The sequence below is a fragment of the Aplysia californica genome, unplaced genomic scaffold (genome assembly GCF_000002075.1).
Source record: "Aplysia californica isolate F4 #8 unplaced genomic scaffold, AplCal3.0 scaffold00055, whole genome shotgun sequence".
NCBI lineage: Eukaryota > Metazoa > Mollusca > Gastropoda > Aplysiida > Aplysiidae > Aplysia > Aplysia californica.
The window spans coordinates 1,319,190-1,341,088 of record NW_004797325.1 but is presented as its reverse complement, the minus strand read 5'-3'; the positions used below and the strand labels follow the sequence as shown (position 1 = coordinate 1,341,088).

The 21,899-nt window shown below is 39.1% G+C and overlaps 1 protein-coding gene across 1 annotated transcript in view; it reads right to left on the bottom strand.

Moving 5' to 3' along the window:
* The window catches only part of LOC101864597 (serine/threonine-protein kinase TNNI3K), a 33,418-nt gene extending 16,275 nt beyond the window's left edge, over positions 1 to 17,143 (bottom strand). The window contains exons 1-11 of the mRNA XM_013079537.2: positions 16,949 to 17,143; positions 13,086 to 13,209; positions 12,447 to 12,558; positions 11,963 to 12,066; positions 11,287 to 11,384; positions 8,845 to 8,955; positions 8,379 to 8,477; positions 7,276 to 7,420; positions 6,157 to 6,295; positions 4,823 to 4,927; positions 3,183 to 3,433 (exon numbers count right to left, since the gene is read on the bottom strand). Of these exons, the coding sequence (XP_012934991.1) occupies positions 3,183 to 3,433; positions 4,823 to 4,927; positions 6,157 to 6,295; positions 7,276 to 7,420; positions 8,379 to 8,477; positions 8,845 to 8,955; positions 11,287 to 11,384; positions 11,963 to 12,066; positions 12,447 to 12,558; positions 13,086 to 13,125 (1,204 nt within the window). The 5' untranslated portion in view covers positions 13,126 to 13,209; positions 16,949 to 17,143. The remainder of the gene's footprint in view (positions 1 to 3,182; positions 3,434 to 4,822; positions 4,928 to 6,156; positions 6,296 to 7,275; positions 7,421 to 8,378; positions 8,478 to 8,844; positions 8,956 to 11,286; positions 11,385 to 11,962; positions 12,067 to 12,446; positions 12,559 to 13,085; positions 13,210 to 16,948) is intronic.
* Positions 17,144 to 21,899: the final 4,756 nt, after the last annotated feature.

Below are 21,899 nucleotides of genomic sequence, written 5' to 3'. Positions count from 1 at the left end.
CCAAGATGTCCATGGTCACAATGTTTGTTTTAGTATGTGTTTTCCGGCACTTGCAACACATTAAGGTCATATAAGAGCAGAATTTTTGACAATTCATAAAAAATTGAAATGAAATGCTATTTCTTTGAAACTTTCTGTGCTAATTAATAAGATATGGGTAAAACAGACACAATAAACACATTCTGTGAAGAATGAATAACAAAAAAAGGTATGGGACAGAAAGTTGGGACAAATTTGTCAAAGGAAAAAAAAATTGGGGAAAAAAAGGAAATGATGTGACAAAGCAGAAATCTTATAAACTTACACAAAATGGTTGTGGCAGTGTGTTTTTGTGCGTAGGAGAATGAAGTAAGAGCGTGTAAAGTGAAGTAGCATAAAAATGTAAGTGATAATTAATTTTGAAAAATAAAAAAAATATAGATCTAGATCTAAAAAAATCGTCGGTGACAGACTGAGAAGCATTTTCATTGTCAGTGCTGCTAGTGCTAGGACTAGATCTGTCTTTAGATGTTCCAGGTCTGGTACATTTATATCTTCTCCACTTTGAGGGCTGATTTGTACTAGTACTGGGGCTAGATCTATTATCATCCCCAGCCGGACCAGGCTGCGTACTCGCTGACGAGTCAGATTCACGATCGAGAGACGATGTTGGTCTACACTTAGATCTAGGTCTAATGTCATTTTCTCAGTCATCTTCATCACTGCGAGGTGAATTTGTATTTTGATTTATGAAGTTATCTATCTGATACTTCGCTGTCACTTAAAACTTCACCAAAATTATCAAGAGTTTCAACAAACTTCGAGACACCTCGCAATGCCATGCTTCGCTTACGAGAAACTGCGCGAAAGTTCCTTACTCTTACTCTTAGTTGTTCAGTCCGTTGGACAAATAACTCCTTTATTCGCACTAAAAGTGGTGAATATACACAAACCACAAAGAGCTAGCTTGTCCATATCCTGTTTAAACAACTGGGGCTATTTGCAAGCATTTTAAAACTGCTGGGTTTACATTACAGCCAACTAGCTGGGCACCCCGTTCGATGAATGGAATCAATCGTCAGGTCATTGTGGGTTCAGTGCACACTGCATGTGAACGGAAGTCTTAATTTTATAATATCATGAAAAACAAAATATGTCTTGAACACGGCATAGAAATGATGAACGGGAAAATCGTAAACGGCCGATAGCGTTTTCTATTTTTCTAAATTTTTTAGGCAAATGCAAGCACTTACTGAATTGATAGAAACTTAGCTTGGTCTTTGAATTAGATCTACCTTCAGTAATATTTTTATGTTTCTACGTTGCGCAGTTTTTTCAGCTACAGAAAACAACCATCCACGTGTACGCAATTATAGATTACAGTTGAACCTGCGTATGCTGCGGTCGCGGTCCGTGACTTTTACCGAACCGCATATTGTGCGGGAGGGGTGCTCGGTGAGTAAATCAACATTTGTTTGCATATTATAAGAGACAGGTAAAATTATGTATCAATAAAAAGAGAGATAACTTCATCTTTTGACAAGACCTGCGTGGAAAAAGCCATAAAGATGTAAACAACTTAAAAGAACTGAGGATGAATGGGCACTCTGATTCAATGCGTTGGTTCTGTCTCACACTATGAAAGACAACACACTTTGCTTTGTTTTTATCAGTTAAATAGCCAATGCTTCCCATCAAATATATATATAAGGTCTCACAGAGATAGAATGTTAAGTTTTTAAGGAATGTCATAGCTAAAACAGCAAGCTCTTAAGGGATGCCAATCTCTTTACTCAAAACCTGGTAAAAGTTGAGATATCAATGAAACAAAACACTTGTCTTTCACATCATATGAGATATATTTACAGTGCACTTGGTGACGAATTATTGAGATGTATGAAATAGATCTACAGTACAGTAAAGGGACGAATAAAAAAAAAAGAAGTTGCTAGATTTTCCAGATCCTGATTTGTCTGAGCAAATACAAGCACACATACTTACACATGTTCACTAAGAGTTAAAAGAAAACAAGATTGAAAAACAGAAACTACAAAAAAAGACCAAAGTAGGACACAGCGTCACATTTTGCCCAATATCAGCTATCTTAGTTACGAGCTCGGCATGGCTTTGTTTGAGGGTGATATTTTCTTTGTGTATGGAATTGACATTTGTCAAGATATCAATGATACTCATTCAAAATACATTTGTCACAAGTGTTGGTTGCTATCGAAATGGTAAAAAAGAGGCATAGCTTAAACGCTATGAAAGCTGCATGAAAAAAGCTCTGCGAGAGTCAGCACATACGGCGCTCTTTTGCCTCAAGTGTTGGAGCTGATCAGAGCAAGTTGTGCCAACACAGGGTTGTTTCGTCAAGAGGCTGTGTAAACCGCCATGTTTTTTCCTTCACACAGCCCGACAACTATCACTGAAGACTCCGCTACTACCTCTGCCAAAGCCACTCTTGATCCAATCAATACATATCCACTAAAGCCACATGGAGAGACCACAGTCTCTCTTAAATCAAGTGGTAAAAATCCCGCACAATAGTTCAGGTATCACCTCATTGTTGAAGATAATATATTTCAATTGTCTGTGTAATGTGCGAGCTGGATTGGAAGCAGATGAAAGAGATAGTGTGACATTTTTATTCATTATCGGATTATTTTTCCTGCTCCGTTGACCCCATCTGGTGAGTACATTTTTTCATGAGTTCTCTTTCACTGAGCAAAAAATCAGCCTCATCTGAAATTCACATTTTACAATAGATGACATTTTAAATGTCGATTACGTCATACACAGCCACAGGATTTCTCCTGTCTTCCAGGCTTAGTTGTGTAAAAAAACTACTACTGCTATCAACTGCAAATCTTCGAGGCATAAACATATAAAGTTAAATCGTTCCGTACAGTGAGGACGGAGTTCCTAGATTTTACTGTTACAATGTATTTGTCACATATGAGCATGGTGTAAAACTAAAAAATTCAGTCTCAACGCAGCGCTCAACTCGCAGCGTGTTGCCCGGACTCTGACCCCAGGTCACGCTGACCTCACGGCATGTGTGCTCACGAACTAAAGTATCCCGAACGCGAGGAGCCTTTCAAGAACCAAATTATGGTACGAGGTGGTGGAATCAGGCGTTCATCAATTTTTCACAAATATATTGAACTCAATACACTAGCGCGTTGCCTGTAGAAAGCACTGACCTCGCTCAAAGGCCCACATGAGCGCCGTCTGCTCCTCTCTCTTCTCGCTGTCCCCGCTCTGATCGCTGGCAGCCGCCACGAGGTTCATGTCCCCGCGGTTCTCCAGGAGGAACTGTACACACCTCAGGTGGCCGTGGTAGCAGGCACTGTGCAGGGCTGTGTGGCCGTCCTTGCCCTGGTAGTTAATGTCCACGCTTTGCTGCTCCAGCAGGAATTTGACCAGCTCCAGGCTTTTGCCGTACGTGCAAGCACTAGGGGAAAAAAAAAACATGGAAGAAAACTGAATACAACTGAACTGATGATCACCCATCGTCGAAGAAAAGAGGGTCCATTTTTGTTCAAGTGGTTCATTTGAACAGTGTCATTACAAAACAGAAAAAAAATGTACGGGAGGAAGTGGAAAGTGGTCATTTGTACTGGTGATTGTCTTGGACAAGAGGTTGTTAGAACAGGTTTAACTGTAACTTCTGCTTCTTCATTATTCACTTGACAAACACACCAGTCATCCAGACCAACTCAAATGTTCTCTGACAGTTCTCGCTGGAAATTGGAAAGGAGTAGAAAATGGGGAATGACTAACTCTTATTATTTACACGCAGTTCGAAAACAAATCTGTGGTTTTAAACCTTTGCTAAATGAAGAAAAAAACAGTACAAAAACTCCAAGTGGTGATATCTTAACTGCATGTAAAAATGATGTCGATTTAAGGGTTGTGTCCCTGCTTTTAGATGTATTTCCAAGGAAATAACCAACTTTAGACCAATATACCAGAGTTACAGGACACAAAATAATGAGCAATAGGTTTAACTCTTTCCGGACAGTTTTTTGGGGGTCTAGACATAATTAACTTGTGGCTCGATTTGACTATGCAGGTTTTGTACAAAATAACTTCATAGAAGCATAACTATGACTCCAAACGTAACATGATATATCAAATTGAAGGAAATTGAATGAGGAATACATTCCAACATGAAACAAGGATTAATTTTGAGCTTAAGTATGCATTAGAAGGGTTAGAAATGGCAATGGTGATGAGAAAAATGAATTTTGATGGAAAAAATTACATTCACCAAACATATGAAAGCAAATCAGCATAGCTGTCTTATCATATAAAGGCCAAGAGCATAATCCATAAATTTCTGAAAGTGCAGCTTTTTCTTTGAAAACAATATTCCAATTTTTGTTTAAGTTATGATATTTTCACTGAGTCCGGTTACATCGTTTTGTTGATGCAAGACCGCAAGAACTAATTCACTCGTTTTTCCTCAAACCCACACTTTGACAAAGTGAAATTAGATGTTTTCGTTTCCTAAATCCTTTCCAAGTTTTTCAATAGCTATAAGAAGTAATTATAAATGACAGACCGTGTTAAAACGAAAAAATACTGAGGCACCCTATCACAGCCGATATATCGGCGACACATCCGGAAAGGGTGAAGAGATACAGCTAACAATAGTACTTGGTTACGAGTCAACAAACTTTAAAATTTACGAGTTCTCAAAATTTAAAATGTGATATATGCAGTTGTTCTATTGAGCCCTTTATGAGTCAACATCCTTTCGGTAAAAAAATAACTAAAAAAACAAACAAGAACCCCCCCACCACCACACACGAAAACCAGTACTGAGTGCATGCCTCACCTGTGCAGTGGTGTTTCACTAAAAATGTTCTCCATGATCAGACTCTCTTGTCCTGTCTGAGCCACCAGCTGTTTGGCAATCTCCAGCTTGCCGTTGTAGCAAGCTCTGATGGATCAACACAAGTTGTATTCATCAAAAATGGCAATAATAATTTTGACTGCTAAGTGTAAGATTCCCCCATACAAGCATCGTTTTGAAAAGAGACAAAATACGGAGACTTACACTGAGCAGTCGCTTTGCCTCAAACCCAACTGCTGTTGATATTGTGTTTATGTTTATAATCATAATCATTTTTGACAGAACCAAGTTAACTTTTCTGCAAAATGGCTCTGCCTAAATGAGAAAAGAGAAACACATCCATGCAAAAATGGTAGTTTAGACCCAGGAAAGAGAAAGACGGATAGTAGACAAAAGAAAGGAAAGTAAAGAAGCAAGATGTACATGAGGTGGTGCCCTCTAACAACCCACAAATACAGCAACAAATTACTGACCGGCCCGGATTTGAAACAATGTGGGATAAAAAGTACGGAAACTATTTGTTACTCAGTCATAAAAGACGATCAAGTTAGTTTTTTAATCCCAATATTGTGAGGCTGAGAGATAATTAAAACACCTAGCTCATACACTAGAGTCATGATTTTTTGTATATATTAGTCTCATATCTTGTTTGTGAAGCAGAACAAAAATCTCACAAGTTTTAATAGGCTGTCTTGTCTGATGTGGGAGTCAGGGGAATTTCAGAGACAAGGGAGCTGGGAGATTGTATCGAGAGGGCTTGTTTATGGTAATAATGTGAGAGGGTCAGAGTTATCTAGGTTCAATTTAGTGTCAGTAAAAGTTTTCACAGGACATGCCAAAACAATCCTGCAAGGAACCATACAAGGAAAGAGAAAGAGAGGAAGGCAGAGAAGGAGATGGGAGGACAACATTACAGAGTGGACAGGAAAGATGATGGGTGACAATCTGAGGAGAGCAGAGGACAAAAATAGATGGCGAGAGCTGGTTTTCCAATGCAGTGGTGCCCCAACGGTTGCCCCAACCACGGGATAGAAGAAGAAGAAGAAGAAAAGTTTTGTAAGCTTTAAAAACACAATAAGGTCAAATGAGTGTCCAAGATTAAAGGTAGGAAAAGAATGAGGAGAGAAAATGACGAAGAATGTTTCGAAGGAAAGAAGACGCAAACCACACAAGAGTGTCGGCCAACCACCCAGTAATGTCATGTTGGGCAGAGAAAAAGTAAAATAGATAAACAGAAACAACAGTATGTGCAAATAAGGAATTTTTCTCCAGGCTGGGAAGAGTTACACCAAACTGTCTCTAAACCAGGAACTCACAGGTGGAGGGGCGTGTCTCCGTAGATGTTGGCCTCGTGGGGCACAGCCTGGTGGTCCAGGAGGTAGTGCAGGGTGACCAGGTGACCAGACTTGCAGCAGAAGTGGAGAGGGGTGTGTCCTTCATTATCTTTCACATTCACTGTCAACAAAAGCCACATCACAATTATATATAATATTTGCTGTCAAAAATGTTAGATTTCGTTTTAGTAAGAGTTTAATGGTTGAAGATTAAAGGTGTCACTGTAGCGTAACATATTTACAACAGGAGGAGGGATACAGTGATGGATGTTTGATAGGAAAGAAAGAGCCAACCACATCAGAGCACCAGTCAACCACCCATGTCAATCATTTGTTAGCTTATCTGTGTACTGAGAAGCACATCGACACAATAACAGTCACTTTGTGCAGAGAAATAAAATAAGACAGACAGAAACAGGTTACATTAGTGGCACCCTCCAACCACAGACAGCTGTCAAAAACGGCCTCATAACAATTACATTCACTGTCAACTCAAGTCATACAACAAAGCATCTCACAAAAGCTGTTTGTGTTTATTAAATGATTTAGTAAGAGTTTTACAGCACTTGTAATACAATTGGGTCATATAAGTGCGGAGGATTAAATGTGATACATGGGAGTAGCAAACACAGAAAATGGAGGAGAGAAAAGGACAGACGTTTGATAGAAAAGATAGAGCAAACCACACCAGAGCACCCACCAACCACCTACTGTGGGTTGAGTGAGTTACAGTTTGCTACAGGTCAGCATGACAATAGAAATCACCCATTGTCAGCAATGAATGAGCCCAACATGAACATGATGCAAAATGAAGAGAAAGGAATAGACCTACTGACCATGAGAACAGGTTGTGGAGTGGCAAGGTTGCCAACAAAGCAAAACTACTTGACGGGAGACTTATGATGAATAAGCATGAAGACAATTACTAAAATATGTCCAAGAGCAGCTGAGGAAAAAAGTAATGCTCAGTGGCTACTAGATTTACAACTTCAGCAACAACAATAATGAGAATGAAGAGTGGGTCTGGAACATTTTATATATTCTGGTACTCTTGAAATTTTGGGACGAAGGTGTCATCCCCCACTATTTTAGGCCCATTACCATCAGCCTTTTGTTGCGAAGTTCCTTCCACCAAAAGCTGCATGATTCTCAGGTTTGCTTTCGAGCTGGCGAGATGGATGGGTCTGTCACCGACGCTGCCACTGATGTTGATGTCGGAGCCATTGCTGAGGAGAAGCTCCACAACCTGGGACAGGTAGAAAGAAGAGAACCAGGACTGAAGTCAACTACACGGTACTTGTATCAGTCACACTGAAAGTAAGAATTTCAAGTTCACAGAAAAACAATTTAGATCATTCAGGAGGTGGGATGACTGTTGGAAATGAATCCAGGGTGTTTCACGTCAACATCAACACAATTAGGTCATTCAGAAGGCGAGATGAACGTCAGAAATGAATCCAGGCTATGTGGGCCTCTCCATCCAAGCACAAAGATAGGACACATCTGAGAAATCGAACTGTAATCCTTTGAGTGTAAGGCAAAGATGTAAAAAATTACACAATATAATATGTTGTTAGTAGCAATTGAAAACTATTTTACAATTTGGATTCAAAAGACAGAGCGACTATTGTCTCTTAAAAATGATGATAATTGTAATTAATTCATAATCAGAAAAAAAGCTGTCATTGTCATCATTTTTTCTCTATTTTTTGTTATTCTAGCAAATGATGATGAGACATTTCAACTCGCTTCACAACAAAATTTCATCAGGCTGGCATAAAAAAAACCACAAAGTAAAAGAAGAGTAAACCGAAAGGAGCATCCATCACTTGTAACCTAGTCGAACTTTACGGGAATGAAGATAGGTTCTGCATAGTCCAAGTGTCACAGCCTTTTTTTGCTTTACTTCTCTATTTGCGTCAAACATGAAATCTGCATTTCAAAAGACACAAGTTCCGCAAAAGAGATGTACAGCTTAACAGTCAGTCAATTTTGTTCAAACTGACAAACCCCCTCATAATATTTGTACGTCTATTCATAGCTTAAACTTGCACACACACACACACACACATATACACAGGACAGTACATTTCTTCCACATACATAAAATTCAAACCCTTGATCCACACTTTAAGTGATCTACTACAGAATACTGACCAATTCTTCAGTCAGCAAAAATACAAATCTCCTTCTGGGACACATACCTTTTCATGGCCAAAATGGCAGGCAATGTGCAGAGAGGAAAACTTGACAAGATCCCCCATGTCAATCTTAGCACCACTGTCTAGTAGAATCTTGGCAATCTGAAAACCAACAAAATGATTAACAGACATAACACTTTACATTCTCAATCAAGTAGGCATGAAAAAAAATCTTCAAAAATCTACATCACAAGAAGATGTAACTAATGACAAAATTTAGTTTCTGTGTGAGCTACATGAGCCATTCTCAAAAGGTGATAAGTTCTATAACACCTTTTTCCTTTGTTGCGTGTCAAACTTAGAAGAATTTGTTTAAAAGCATGCTTTCTAAATTAAGAAATGAACAAATCTTTACTGTTTAATAGGGAATCAATCCAATTCTACAAGTGAAAGAATGAAAGACAATGATTTTTTAAAGTATTGTGTTTATTGCGTTTATTTTTGTAGCAATTCTGTACATTTAATTTACCTCATGGTGGCCGCACATTGCAGCAATGTGTAGGGAGCCAACTCCACTGTGCCCAGCCTGATTCACATCAGCTCCATAAGTGACCAGCACTTCTACTTGCTCTGAATCGCCCTGCAAAGGTATTACAAATATATTGGTTTTCCCACAAGGTACTGGAGGTTCTCATGGTCGAGAGGTAGTGATCGGCTATCTTCAAAGGTCTTGGATTTGAAACTTGACAGCGACCCCCTAAAAAATTCTGTAAAATTTTCTCCTTTAACCTCATTTGACGTAGTCTAATTCAACTCACTTACTACTGGGCCCTTTCACCAGTCACAAGCGTTGAAGACTGGCGTTTTTCGGAGTATTTCAATAAATCACCACAACTCTCAAAATTACCCTATTGTAATTACTTTTTGACACAGTAAAGTAACATTCAAGCTTAATCTAATACAAAAAACTAAAGTTGTCTAAGTCTAATACGTTAATTTGTATGATCTTTAAAAAATTAGCATGAATTTGATTTTCCGAAAAATTTTCAGAGACGTGACAGGTAGAATGAAATTCACAACAACAACAAAAATAAAAGTTCAAAGTGTTCTGTTTTGATTTGTATGCATGTATGAGTGTTTGGTGAAAATATAAAAGCTGGTCTGTGCGTTGATTCAGACCCATACACTGAATTACATGAGACAGATGTATGGCACGACGTTGTGATTTCGTTGCGCGAACAACACCAGTACTAGAGTGCTAGATCTAGCCCTAAAACTACGACTCGGGCCGTGTTCGGATACATCTCCAGGGTCCTAACTATCAGACACATAATATTCTGAGACACTAGAACTAGTAAAACGTACAGAAGTATCGAAAACGGCGAAATTATGTGATTCTTGTTCATGCGACTTCTTCGACCGTTACTACGACGTGACTGTCGGATTACTATCAGCCGTATAGAAAAAACAAAGCGCGAGTTCCGGTCAGTTCAACCCCCTTCACCTTCAATAACTTAAAAACTACGGGCCCCAGAGATACGAAACGAAGTCTAAGTAGCTCAGGCTTGGCCAAACAAGGATACGAGGTGGGTCACGCGATCCGTGCGTGATTTATAGAGCGAAAAAAAAATTCCAAAGTTGGTCACGCACGGCTTGTGGGAACCGTAGCGAGCGTCCCGGCGGGGGTCACGCAACTGTTGTGTGAACCGTCTGAAGTGAGTTAATGTTCTGTCAGCTGCTTTCATCTCCACTTTCTTCCCCCTCCCCTCTCAAATCCCGACTTACTCTGAGCTCCTCTCTCCTTTATTCCTGAATCTTTCTACAACTACCCCCTGGCTCCTCCTTAACACACCCTGATTATAAGGTAGGTAAACTCAGAGGTCCCCTGTGCAAGTTGCCCACATTAAAGATCCCATGGAAGTCCTAAAATCAATAAGAGTAGGCTTTTGTCGTCATCCGTGCAAAATATTAAAATTTAATTCTTATCAAAACTGAAAATATTCTAGTCAGAATAATAACATAAAGAGTACCAATGAAATTGAAATGTGACTGCCTGAAGGCTAGGGCCCTATTAAGTTGGAAAAACAGTCATACATGTAAAAATCAGCTACGCCGCAGATAGAAGAACCAGCAGTTGACTACCCCTGATGTCCAGGAGAGGAACTCAAAGAAGAAGAAGAAACCTGGAACTGAAGGCTATGCCATGTAACTTACATGACAACAAAAGGCACTGTATAAAATATATTATAAAGACCAAAAATTATTGTCTAAATAAGAAAATAATTATGAGAATGTCAAATCTTAAGTCTTTAGTTTATGAAATGAAGAGATGAATTTATTAAACAAGAGGAGGACCAAGTTCTGAGATAAGAGACACACCTGAAAGCTTAAAGTTCTTTAGGGTCAGGCGAAAGAAAGACAAACTGAACTGACAGAGAGATGACCCCTAAATTCTGTGCATTGGGTGCAAAAGGGACATTGTTTAGAGTAGGACAGAGAGATAGAAAAGAGTTATGACCTAATGGTGATTCAATACAAGCAACCAAGGTAACTGCAAAAATAGGGAAAGAGATTTGTCCACTTGTTTAGGTATCTCAACTTTGGGATTTATTCATATTTTCTAGAATGTGACAAAAATTCAAAGAAAATGATCTACTTATAGGTGAATCTGGAGCATGCCAGCAGAGGAAAGCCAGCCTCCTAATGCATGTTCAAACATGGGGTAAAGCATACCTATGTCAAATGTGGGATCAGTGGTAACAGTCTTTAGCTTCCAGCCAAAGAATGGAACATGCAAAATTAGTAACAGTAACCATTTACCTGACATCAATGAGAATGAAGCTGAAGAAAACCCTCCCCCAAGGTTTGCCTCCAACAACTAAAACTGTTAAGAGTAGCAAAGATGTTTTCAGAAAAAACAACAACAAAAAAAAACAACAGAAGACCTCTGGAAGTGTTAATGTAAGATTACCCGGTACACAGACAGCTGGAGGGGAGAGAACTGGTTCTTGCTGAGAATGTTCACACTGGCTCCTTTCTTCAGCAGTCTTTCAAGCTGACTACAGGGGGCTACAAAGGAACAGAAAAAAAGAAGAAAAACACTATGCATGAACATGGAGGTTGGTAGGGGTTTAAAAAATAGCAAACAAATTATTTCTCATTGCAATAATATTTGACAGACAGCTGAGCAGCAACAGTGCTGAGCCCTTTTCCAAACATCATTGAAACTAATTGGATAATAGACATTTCGAATATTCGACCTATTGAATATTTCATGTTTTAAACATTGAACTTTTTCAACATAGCCTTTCTTGAGTAGGAGTGTTTCTGGATTTAAATAATAGGCTTCCATCCTCATCACTGCCCTTCTAATCCTGCATCAGGGCATACTATAGGCAAGGAATAAACACTTTCAACCTTTCCCAATCCTTGGCCAGACTCTTGATTATATTTAATGTATTTCAACTCTTCTTTACATTTTTTGTCTGTAACTCTTCTCCAGGTTCCATGTGGCCTTCCCCATGATCCCTTACCCAGTGGATTCCAATTCGACACTTTAGCTGCTGCAGTACCTTACTTAAAACTACTTTGCCCAAAGGTATAGTCCCATGAGAGTTAACGGTTTACTACTCATATCAACTGCTCACCTCCAGCAATGCAAGCAATATGCAGCAATGTAAGGCCTGTTTCCGTCTTCTCATGACAGTCTGCTTCTGTCAGCAACTGTTCCAACTGACACAGGTCTGCCGTGCTGAACAGAACAAAAAATATTTTTTTTCAAATGTTTGAGCAAAGAGAAGCAATTAAGGTCATTTAGTGCGGGGGAAAAGTAAGACAGACTGACAAGAACAAAAAAGGGCAGTTAAAGAGGTAGGACCTACCAGTATCAGAGAACAGAAAAGAGAAAAAAAAACACACAACAAAAAAACCCCAAACATGTCTCTGTCAAAGGATAAAAATTAGTCCCTCCAAAATGTGCTTGATCGCCCAGAAAAGTCGAGCCATATGGAATTAAGTTTTAGTCTTGCAATGTGACAAGAGGATGAATCATGTAGCTAATACCATAACAGCAGGAAAATTTACTTCACAATAGTGAAGCAAATTTTTCTGGCTGTTATTCTAAATACTGACTTTGCTGCAGCTTGCTGCACTTCATTCCAGTCACTTTCTTTAGGGCGCAGCTCCTCAATGACCTTCGACCTGAACAGGGCATAACTCTCACTGATCTTCTTCTTGAGCTCATCTGAACAAGTGAAAATAACACCACATCATACAAATCTTGTAGGAAGTAGGATAGGATAAGATAAGATAAGATATGATCAGTATTGATTGTCCAGATCCTGGCACATTGACATTGGTTTGTAATATAATGTTGCATAAATATAAGCCTGTGTCAGAACCTGAGCATTTAACTATGTGTGAACCAGTATTGTTTAGTAGGCTACTCCTTATAGAAAACATACACTTATTTATTATAACTGTTTGTTGTTACATTTATTAATATTTCTTGAATTTGAGTGAATTAAACTTCGACAGCCTGTCTAACACATCTCAAACCTGTACTGAGTCACCTAGAACTACAACTCTGACTCATCCACTAAGTTAATGAGCAGTACTTTATGACAAGTTAGCTTTGCAAAAAAGAACATCTTCCCTTGAACAGAATTTGATCAATGTAACTGAAAAGAAGTAAACAGAACAATGAACACCTACCTACCATCAACCACATACCAGATTAAATACAAATTCAGAGCTGCTATAAAGTCTTACCAGTACAGGAGATGGGGGGCCGGGACTTATAGTTGCCCATTACCGCTTATCTGTATGGACGGGGCTCTGCCTCATCACATTGCCACAATATATTGATGTCTCAGTAAATCAGTGTTTCATCTCTCTGCACAAAGAAAAAAGGTGATACATATAGCAATACAATATCATAGCTACAGTAAAAACTTGTCTAAAATTATGCACTTATTTATATTATCTTAATCCCACACAAATAGCCATGAATGTTTGAACTAATTTTGAGATTGAATCAGTCCCTGGAATATCAACAGTGGGTTGCTGGGAAACATTAAAAAAGACGTAGAATTTATTCTTCGTGAATAAAAAAATCCCCAAAAATTAATTTAAAAAAACCCCTCCAGCTTTTTTGTGTTTTGTTTTTAGTCAGTTTAGTTCTCACTACAATTACAGTTAATAAACCATGACTCTTTCAGCTGTAAACTTGAAGGGCCTGTAAGCACCCAGGTACTTAAGTTATTTATAGTGCCTGGTCTGGTTTATGATGAAATGATCAGCGGATAATTGCAGGTTTTCTTCTCAACCTCATATAACTTTGAAACCAGGAAAATATGAGAGCTGGTGACTTTAAAAGATATATGACAAAGGCTTGGAAGTTTCATAGAGGCCCATTATGCTAATAAAATACACTTCTTTCTGTCAAAAGTTAAATAAAGCAATCATGCTCTGGCTCAGTTTAAAATTAATCACTTCTGTACCACTTAGTACTTTTTAAGCAAGAAACAAACTTTACAACTGGAACTCCTTGTCCATTATGACATATAAAAAGCAACACTACCATACCAATAAACATTTATTTATATGCAAACAGAAACTTGTCAGTTCAGAATGAAAAATTTTTGTAAAATGATTTCAGATCCAGGCAAAACAAAGAAAACGCATTCTTCTCTCAATATTCCATGGTATCATGTTATGGATTTAATGCTCCTTCCAATACTGTATTGTCATTTAAGAAAGGACATTTGAATGCCCATTTGATTTATAAGGCTAAGCCTTTAAAACTCCTAAAGTGAAAACAACCTAAGTTCAAGAACTCCCCATTATAGAGAATTGGAGCACAGCACTATAGCCCGGCATGATGCTGAGTCAAGTCCCCACCTGGAACCAACCCCCCCACCCCCACCCTTCCTCCCCTTTAAACAAATTAAGTGAACCACAAAATTATCAAAAATGAGGCAAAATATAGAACTATTAAAAAACATCAAATTTTATTATACCTCATAAACTTTTGATTTGTGCCAGATGTAATGTTGAATACAAATAGGAAAAATGTTTTTTAGTAGACGTTTTACGGCGCTTGCAACTGCATATAAAGTCATATGAGCACCAGAAGATTAGAGGTGTTACAAGAGAGTAACAAACATAAAAAAGAAGAAGGGGAGATAAGGACGATAGATGTTTGATAGGAAAGAAGAAGCAAACCACACCACAGCACCCGCCAACCACCTACCATGTAAAATGATACTATCATTGCAAACAAAAATTATGGGACAACATGGCTTGGGACAAACAAATGAGAACAGTGAGCGACTTGCAAATATCAGCTTTGTCATTGGAGGCTCTGTTTTTCCTCACAAGAATGTACTGCCGACCAACCCGCAATGCATGCATATTGTGGTATAGCGGAATGGCCGATTGCAGGAAATGCGCAATCGGGCAGGTTTCTATAACATTAACTTATTGCCGAAAGAATTACCGTAAATATCCGTAACTACTAGTACTAGATGATACGAAGGCGAGTACGGATCTTTTGCTACGGAATTTCGGTAGTCCCACGCTGTTGCAGCTTTTTACGGAGGGAGCTGATAATGAAGGAGGAACAAGTACGGAAATGGCAGAAAGTACAGATTTCCGTAGAAATACGGAAGAGTGGAAGCACTGATCATATTATAGCACACAACCCCTATCACACCAAGCAATAACACCTAGGTCTTAGACAGCCACCGTAGAGACTCCACAGTCATAAATTGTGCATTGGCCCGTGGCGTTGTGGGCGAGCCGTCATAATCCAATCACCTATCGTTGATGTAAGGGGTAGCCTAGTCCCTCCAACCGATCATGTTGTTTTTGCCCCTCCTGCTGTTGACCAATAGGTTTATGTAACAAATTTTCAGCTGCTGGTGAGGAAAGCTTGTGATCCCTCATAACCCATAAGCCCAGCCAAGAAATCATACACACAAATCGTTTGTAAGTGAGATGAGTGGTCTGTAACAAAGTAACAATGGATGTCAACATGAACTTGTGACAGAAGTGTCGCTCTTTCTCCGAGTGGTGGCGACCAATGTGTTTGTTTTACAATAACACTCGGTCCTCCTCGGGTGACACATTTAGATCTAGTTTTTAAATTGACACCCTTGCACAAAAGCAGCAACAACAAAAAAAAAACCCCAACGAAAACAACAACAACAATGCATGTGGCTAACTTCGGGGCGCTTCTTCGGTAGTTCCCACCCCGCAATTGTTATTCGTGGGTTTTGGCCCCAAGAGTAGTGTGTCAGGACTAATAAAAATAAGGTGGTGGTTTCAGGGGGCATGCCCCCCTGATTTTACCATAAAAATTTGATGTTTTTCAGTTGTTAGGTCGCCGCACATCAAACATATAGATCTAGATGTAGATCTAGGCTCAAATAAGAGGGGTGGGAACTACCGAAAAAGCACGAACTTCGGTTGGGACCTCAGAAAGTTTGAGAAAGGAATGGTTTGTTTTCTTCATCTCGATCAGTCCTGCCTAAGACGGCCACTTTTCTCCTTGACAATGGGCCGCCGTCTTACACAGGTTCAACTATAGTGACAATAGTGTCAATAGTCACTTCGTAATTTCAAATTCAATGACTTGTAAAGATTTGTCAGGTGTGCGAGTTTCAAGATTCTAAGTAAATCTAAATGTCCGTTTCTGTATTGATCATGGAAGTGTGAGAATAGAAATAGGATCTACCTCTCACTCCGGGTGAGACTTGCCAGCGTAGGCTATTCTCACCCGGTGTGAAACAAGACCTGTTTTTCCTCATTTCGGAATACTTTCTATCGGTGTGGATGATCAAATTGATAAAAGCCAAGAAAAAATTACGTTATAGCACAAAAGTAAGCTAATTTGATCGTCTTCAAAGATGCTATGGCTATTTCACTTTTCGAATCGAGCCGAACTACGCGGGTCACCATTTTGTTTTGCCTGGAAGTTCTCGCAAGATCTACTCCTCCCCTCTCTCTCTCTGAATACTGTCTATCGGTGCGGACGATCAAATTAACCAAAACAAAGTTTTAAAATGATGTTAAAACACAAAAGTAAATTAATTTGGTCGTCTACAAAGATGCTACGGCTGTTTAACTTTCCGAATCGAGCTGAACTACGCGGGTCGCCATTTTGTTTTGACAGGAAGTTCTTGGGCTACTCCTCTCTCTCTTTCTCTCTCTCCACTGCCCACAGACAAAATTGCACGCTTTTAGGCTAACACTAACAGTAGTAATAGAACGTTTTATAAGACAGAGATAGCTAAAGAGAGAGAGTAATTCTGTGGTTCAGGGTGAACGCTTACTGGTTGGCCTAGGCTATACTATAACGGTGAACACCCACCGGGTAAGAATAGCCAAAAGACTCGCCTGCGCTATTCTCACCCGTAGTGAGAATAGAATAGAGGTGCGGCCATTGATCATCATCATGAAAGACAGTTGCAGTTAGATCTAGATCTAATCTAGATTCTAGATCTACTAACAGAGAGAGAGAGATAGAGAGAGAGAGAGAGAGAGAGAGAGAGAGAGAGAGAGAGAGAGAGAGAGAAAGTTCACGACTCAACTTCAACGAAACAAGAAGTTAGAAGATCTACTTTGCTCACCGGTTCTCCCAACAGAAGGAAGGGCTATCTCGATCTCGATCTAGAATGCACTTCAGTAAAGCAGTGGATAAAAGCAACAGGAAACATTAAAATTTATGACAGTGATTTCCATTCAACACAAAAAAAACGAAGCGTAGGCTAGAACTATTCATTTCCAAAACATTACAAGACATTTTACAGGCTCAGTGCTCTTCTCTTCGCCGACGACGATAGATTCTAATTTCAACCCAAAGAAGAGTTCCACTCAATATTCTCCAACGACATGATTACCTAGATGAGCAAGATAAAGGGAGATAACAGTAGCATTTATGCATGGCGTAATTTTAATATTTCGACATGGGGACAATAATTACGTTATATGTAGGCCTAGATTTATCTCTTTTAGCCTGAAGCGTTCTCTCATAGAATTTTAACGTCTTCTCTCTCTCTCTCTCTCTCTCTCTCTCTCTCTCTCTCTCTCTCTCTCTCTCTCTCTCTCTCTCTCTCTCTCTCTCTCTCTCTCTCATGTTGCGCAACTTGTTGCCAAACATATTACAGTGCGGTCAGAAATTCGTGGCGCATCTTATCTTCAAATATCTCTTTATCGGGTGAACCAAGGTCACCCATACTTTGCACAGCATTTTGCATCAGTTTGTCTTAACTTAATCATATTTTTCAACAACAATTTAGGCCCGATTAAAAAAACTTTTCTTCATAAATTTATATAAAATACTGTAAATCTCCATCACGCGGAAAATGTGATGGTTCACAGCACTTCCCGCTTCTCGCACACATTTTGCATACGCATACATATGTCTGCTCCGCTCTATATCAGTCGTAAAACGCACTGTGCTACTATCAGCTACGAGGCTCGAAAGGCAAAAAAGTGACTTTCCATTAAATGTTTGTTTTTTGGATACACTGTATATTGAAAGTTTGATGTCTTCTGCTTCATTCAAGATAAAAATAAACAACTATAATCGACTATAAATATTTTATTTTGATTTATTTTGGAGGTGTGTGTGGTTTGTTGTGAGCTTGGGTAACGAGATAAAGGAATTTGGGCCTTGCTAGTGTGTAGTTGTGAGATTATTTTTAGGATCAATGCCTCATGGCCACCTTTGCTTCAACCAAAGATTCTCCATTGGTGGAAAATCTTTGCTCTAACGTTCTTCATTTCCAACTACTTTTAGATTTTGACCCCTTTTCGAGCATGAACGGTCTGAAATGTAAACAACTCTGATTGGTAAAACGGAGTAACAACGGTAACTTCTAGCTCACTTACCAAGCTTGTTTCCGTAAACAGCTGACTGTGTGGGCATGCCCTGCTAGCTGCTATCGTCTGTTGATCCTTCAGTTTTACACTTGGATTGATTTATTAAACAATTCGTTTTTATTGTGTTTTAGAGCTTTTAAAAGATTAATTAACCTTCCTTTAGACTTCTCAGAGCGGACTGCTCCTTACCAAGAGGCCACCGAGGTGGTCTATGTGCATGTGTGCGTATGTGTTGGTGTGTTTGTATGTATGTGTGTGTGTGTGTGTGTTCGAGTGTGTGTGTGTGTGTGTGTGTGTGTGTGTGTGTGTGTGTGTGTGTGTGTGTGTGTGTGTGTGTGTGCGCGCGTGCTCTCTCTTGTGTTTATGGTGCTACTGCAAACGAATAATCAGGTAGCGTATACACGGCACGTAAGCCGACTCGTGGCCTTCTGAACGCGTGGTTTCGGTGAAATAGGGGTAATTCAGATCTCTGTTTCTCTGCTCTTTTGCTATAAAACACCAAATGCTGAACATTTTGAAAAAGTTCAGATTTTCTTCGTTATAATAGTGTAAGTTGTTTGTATATCCGGGTATTTGGAGCTGGAGAATTGCCGTGGAAAGGGAAGCCCCTCGCGGTTGCAAGGTCCCCCGGTTCAAAATTGACACCCATGCTTTCGAATCCTTTGCAGAAAGATTGATGATTTAATACCGTCTTTTTATCGGCGGAGAACTATACAGCTTTGAGCGTGGTTTCCCGTGGTTATTACTTTTTGCCTTTGGCGTTTAGACAGAAAACCTTGAAGAAAAAAAAATCTAAGTTTTCAAAGATCATTTTAAACACGAAATGTGTAAAATACCGGCTAAAAAAGGTACCAATAGAAAGAACAGTTCTTTTAAAAAAATTAGAATAAAGTCATCGGCTTGGAATTATTTTGCATGAGTCCTTCTGAGAAACTACCGGGAACACTCAGTATACTACAGTATTGAGCCGGCTCGCTCGCTTGCAAATGCTGGTGCGATGCCGGCAGAGACAACGCTCGGTGTTTTTATTGAAATAACGACAGATCATTGTGTTTTAATGATCTCACAATCTTGAGAAATATTAGGCTTCATTTTGATGTTATCGTGATTGTACCCTTTTAATGTAGAGATGTTTGGTGCTCTTGGTACTCTTTTATTATCTGCCACACATGGGGTTGCAACCAGTTAACGACTTCAGCAATATCTTATTATTATGTTAAATTGAAACAGCTGCCATTCTCTAAAAACATTGACTGACAGGTAAAAGTTTGGTACCAAACGTCTCAGGAGACTTAGGCCTTTCATATGAATTTGGCATACAGCTACTTTGAAAATTTAGTATCTGGTACCTATAGTATAATGCTAATACTTTGTTGCATTTGACGTGAAGTCCATTCTCGTTAAAAATTTGTTTGGTCCATAAGGTTTTTGCTCTGTAAATGAATAGTTTTCTACTTTTGTATGTTAGCTTGTAGTCGCATAGCCAAGACAACTGCTAAATTTTAAGTCTCTATCTCAATTCTAAGACTCCCATTGCTATGGAAACGTGTTGCTCAACTTCGGAGGCCATTTTCTCCATTTCGTGTTTCCTCACCTCGCACAATTAAAAGTTCTGTATTTTTGTCAAATATTGTCATATTTACTTCTTTCTTGTTTTAAATTGTAGGGAAAATGTGATAGTTTTAGAAAATAATGTTAACTCAATTTTGAAATTTCCTTCATATGATGATATTGACCGGCAGGGACACATAGTATGGGCTACACCACAGCTTGCTAATGACACTTTTTAGTGGTAAAATTTCTTACAAAGAATATTTTTGTAATGAACACATTTTGTGCTCTAAAGGTTCCCTAAACATACGTTCAATAAGCATACTTTTGCGATTAGGAAACAAAATGATAGACTTGCTTTTAAAAGCGATATTGCCTGAGCTGTAAGCTTTTAAAAATCTGTAGAAACCATCGACTAAAGAATCTTAGGTAGTAGGCCTAGGCTACTTAATTAGTTAACTTACTTGAAACGAAAAGTGTAATTTTAAGGACTCAAAAGTGACATTACATTATCGTAAGTCCAGTGGGACTTAATTAAAACTTCAACAAAATGCAAAGCAGGTACGTTTGTTTGCACCCCAAGACACACGATCTGACTAATTGGGAGCCCAAGGGTTAAATATAATGAAGAGATTAAAAAACTATAATTCTTTCAACACTCATGGCCACCGGCGTATGTTTGTTGTAAGGTCCTTGTGTGTAATGGTTAGGCTCTTCGCTGTTGTACACTGAGGAAATTGGGTTCGGTGTCCTAGTGGGTATAGACCCCTTTGTATATCTTTTTTTTTTCGAGTGTCACCGTATGCCTGCTGGTGTGCTGAAGGCTTAGGCGGTATACCATGTCATTGCATGATCCCAGAATATTGGCCGTACCAGGGAGTGGACGTAGCAGGCCTCCTTAATAATCTAAATTGTATCGATGCGCCTGTAATATCTGTAAATTCGATGCGCCTGTATATCTGTAACCCCCCCCCCCCCCCCCGTCCTATTTGATCAGACATAAGACGGACATTAAACTTATTGCATGTTTGCTAAATACATGTATAACTTAACTGACTGGTAAGAAAAGGCAAGTGCTCCTTAGATATCGTTTGAGAACTAATGAGAACAGAAAGTGTATGGTGCTGCAATAAAGATGGAAGGTTAGAAGGCGATGGAAACGTAAATTGAAGTAAGCAGCCGCTCCAGTAGCAAGTTTCTGCTTCATAAGTTACGAAGAAACTAAGAAATAGTCATGATGGAAAACTACCCCCCACCCTCCCCTTTTCCCCCACTGACACTTTAGATAACTTTGGAGGCGGGGAGCCTGATCCCAGATGACAGGGCCGTTGCAGGCTAGGCGGGATACAGCATCGCATGAGAATTATTTTATACTGAATAAGACTGAATAAGACTCAAACTCACGTCCTCAGTGCCCTGTGGTGAAAAGCCGAACCACAACACCAGTTTTGTGACAGTTATGGAATGATCTAGTGTATTGGGAAATACATTAATTAAAAAAGGAAAAGGTTAAATATAGACCAAAGAATTTGGGGCATGAATCTACGGATATAATTAAAACAGGAAAAACATTTTTAGTTATAAGAGCTTGGGATAGATACACATCTGCATTCGACTATTATATTAGCATGTGAAAAAGGCAACTAAAATAGCTAAACATATTTCATTGTTTTATCCACCTTCATCTGTCAGTAACTACGATCTACAACATTAAATACAATACCGTTGGATTTTTAGTGCATTGAAGCCAACAAGTTTGATTAAATCTGTACTTTTAAGTCTATCAATACCAAGAAATAATGTTGGAGTTTTGGGCGTTTTTAACAAATGGCTTTAGTGAGATGAACAATAACGAAAAGAAATTATAAAGACTAATATTAGACCCCGCCTTCCATTTTGAGAGCAATAGATCCCTCCCCACCCCCAACCAATCTTGACTTTTTTAAAGGGGACATAGGGCCTTGGTAGTCTGCACTGCTCATATTGCCTTTGATGGTGATGGTGGTTAAAAAATCGTTATCGAGGGTGATGGTATATAGTAGTATGGTAATAATAGTGATAAAGTAGGCCATGGTGGCGGGAAAGATGACATTACTACTACTACTACTACTACTACTACTACTACTACTACTACTACTACTACTA